Here is a 2,360-nt window from a genome sequence, read left to right on the forward strand (position 1 = left end):
CTATGATCAGCCGATCATATGGAAGATCCACAATCAATGTGGGGTGTCTAATGGTCTTTTTGCCAATTCTAAATGTCAACCATGATGTACCTTTTACCTGTAAAGCATCTCCACCTACACTTATCAAAGAGCCATCAAATGATCTTAATCTCGGCTTCTTTGTCGTCAGATCCATAATCTTTTGGAAATAACTATATGATAAGATGGTGGCTTGTGATCCGGTGTCGAGTAAACTTTTGATTGGTCCGATAAGTTCATTTTGGAGATATGATTCCACAAAATATCGGCCGTCAACCTGGAATAAATCACACAAGAAATTAGAATGTTTACTCATATGATTCCTCTGGAGGGTTTGACCTCTCTGCAGCTTCGTGACCTCTGCATTCCTGTGTCTCACAGGAGAAGTTGGAGGAGCAGCATCGGCCCCCACCCTTGGGGAAAACTGGATTATATCACAGTTTACAGCTGATTCATGACAAGAGGCTGGAATGATGGGATCACAATCTGGAATAGACGCATGGTCGCAGGGATCGACACGATTAGACTGCAAGACAAATAAAATATTAGACACCTCCTCCCTGGCCCCAATCTTAGGGTCAGGGGTACTGCAAGGAGAAATGGTATTAGTAATCACATCAGATTCTTTCACATCCATCTTAATGGCCTTGCAGTGGCCTGGGTTCTGACCCGGCCCAATCTGCTTTATGATGTTGAGCTGGGACCTGGAGTTGCCCCTAAAAAAGGTTCAGGCTGTTTTCCTGGGGATACCTGGGACAACTTTCTCACAATGTCATTCAACTGGGCCACTTGTTCTGCCAGCTGATCAACCCTGTTTGGTTTGCGCATATTTTGGTTTTGTGAGGCGCCCTGATTATTGGTGGGTGACCTACTCCTAGGTGAGTTTAAGGGTTCCTGCCTATCTTCCCTCTGTGGTCTGGGCCTGTTATTCCAGCGTCTGTAACCCTGGGAATCCCTATTGTAATAGGACCTATATTGGGGACCATTATTGTAATATGGACGGTAGTTAGACCTCCCAGCACCAGAATTATCCCCCTCTGACCCGTTGGGATTTTGGGGCTTGGTTTGCTTGGGTCTTACCTGTTGTTGCTGGGTTTGTTGGACAGGACCTGTAGACTGAGAATACTTACGTGGCTGTGTTTCAAATCCCAAGCTAGGGTTTACCTTAGCTTCAGCTATATTTTGCTCTGGGGATTTTTTAAATCTTCTCTCACCTGTTTCATGGCATTCACTGATATTATACAGCGTGGTGGCAGCCGTCACCAACCTATCCAAGGGAGCTTCAATATCCAGATCTCTGGCTAGGCTAAGTTTGATCTGGGTTGGCATAGCATCATAGAACAACTGCTTAAACTCTTCAGATTCCCAGTTTGGGGATCTATATGCTAACCCATAGGCATTTTTAAGGATAGAGAGGAATTCACGGGGACTTTGATTGGGCCTACATGTAAGCTTATATATGTCTCGTTTTGCAGCAGTAATGGTTCGGTAAGGTCCGAATTCCAGTTTAACTTCATGCAAAACACTTGGCCAATCTTGAATTCCTCTCTCCCTAAAAGAGGTAAAGTAATGACGATATTTATCATCAAATGCCCATGGAAGGAATCTGATTCTGTCAGCATCAGAGTATAATTTTAAAGAATCCATAGTGGATTCATACAGTTCTAAGTGATTCGCTATCTGAGAAGAACCTTTCTTAGAGAACTTGGACACAGTGGTATTTAAAAACTTAATTATGCTGGATGAATTTTGATCCTTTTCTGAATACTGGTAATTTTTCTTCCTAGAGACCACCTCAGCATATGATGGTCGCCTGGGACCCTGATCCTCTTTGTGGGTAAACACCTGTCTGCTTGGCAGGGAGTAAGATACATGCTTTCCCACATCACTATCAGACTCACATGCGCTTTCCCCACTCTCATGAGACACATATTGCACAGGTGATTTAACCCTAACCCTAACATGTCTATCCAAGGGAATATGAGGAGAGACACTTCTAGGGGCTTCCATATTACTGGCACCTAGTAAGGTGGTTACAGTTTGCAATGCCTGGTTCAATTGGGTTAATGCCTCCTGTGTTATCACACCAACACTTTCAGGTTGCTGAGTGTCTTGGATGGGGCCTGCTTTAGGAGCATGTGATGACATGTCTGGATGTTGGGGAGTAAGACATGGAGGGTCAGGAGATCCCACAGCGTTAGATGGATCCCTTTCAGCATTGACTATATTATGGGCTGATCCATCTGTCTGCTTAATTTTGGAATACTGACGATATAAATCCTCTAAATCATTTTTTGCCTTTTGGTATGCATCATGGCTGTGACTAAGGTTGTACTCTAAGT

General features: G+C 43.9%; 1 protein-coding gene across 1 annotated transcript; it reads right to left on the reverse strand.

Moving 5' to 3' along the window:
* Nucleotides 1-290: 290 nt before the first annotated feature.
* On the reverse strand, nt 291-1,800 carry LOC120994015 (the record flags this gene model as incomplete). The annotated part of the gene is made up of 2 exons (XM_040422477.1): nt 291-295; nt 891-1,800. Coding segments are annotated over 2 exons (915 nt in total), but the record flags the coding sequence as incomplete, so codon positions are not given.
* Nucleotides 1,801-2,360: the final 560 nt, after the last annotated feature.

This window comes from Bufo bufo, chromosome 3, assembly GCF_905171765.1.
Source record: "Bufo bufo chromosome 3, aBufBuf1.1, whole genome shotgun sequence".
In the NCBI taxonomy this organism is placed as follows: Eukaryota; Metazoa; Chordata; class Amphibia; order Anura; family Bufonidae; genus Bufo; species Bufo bufo.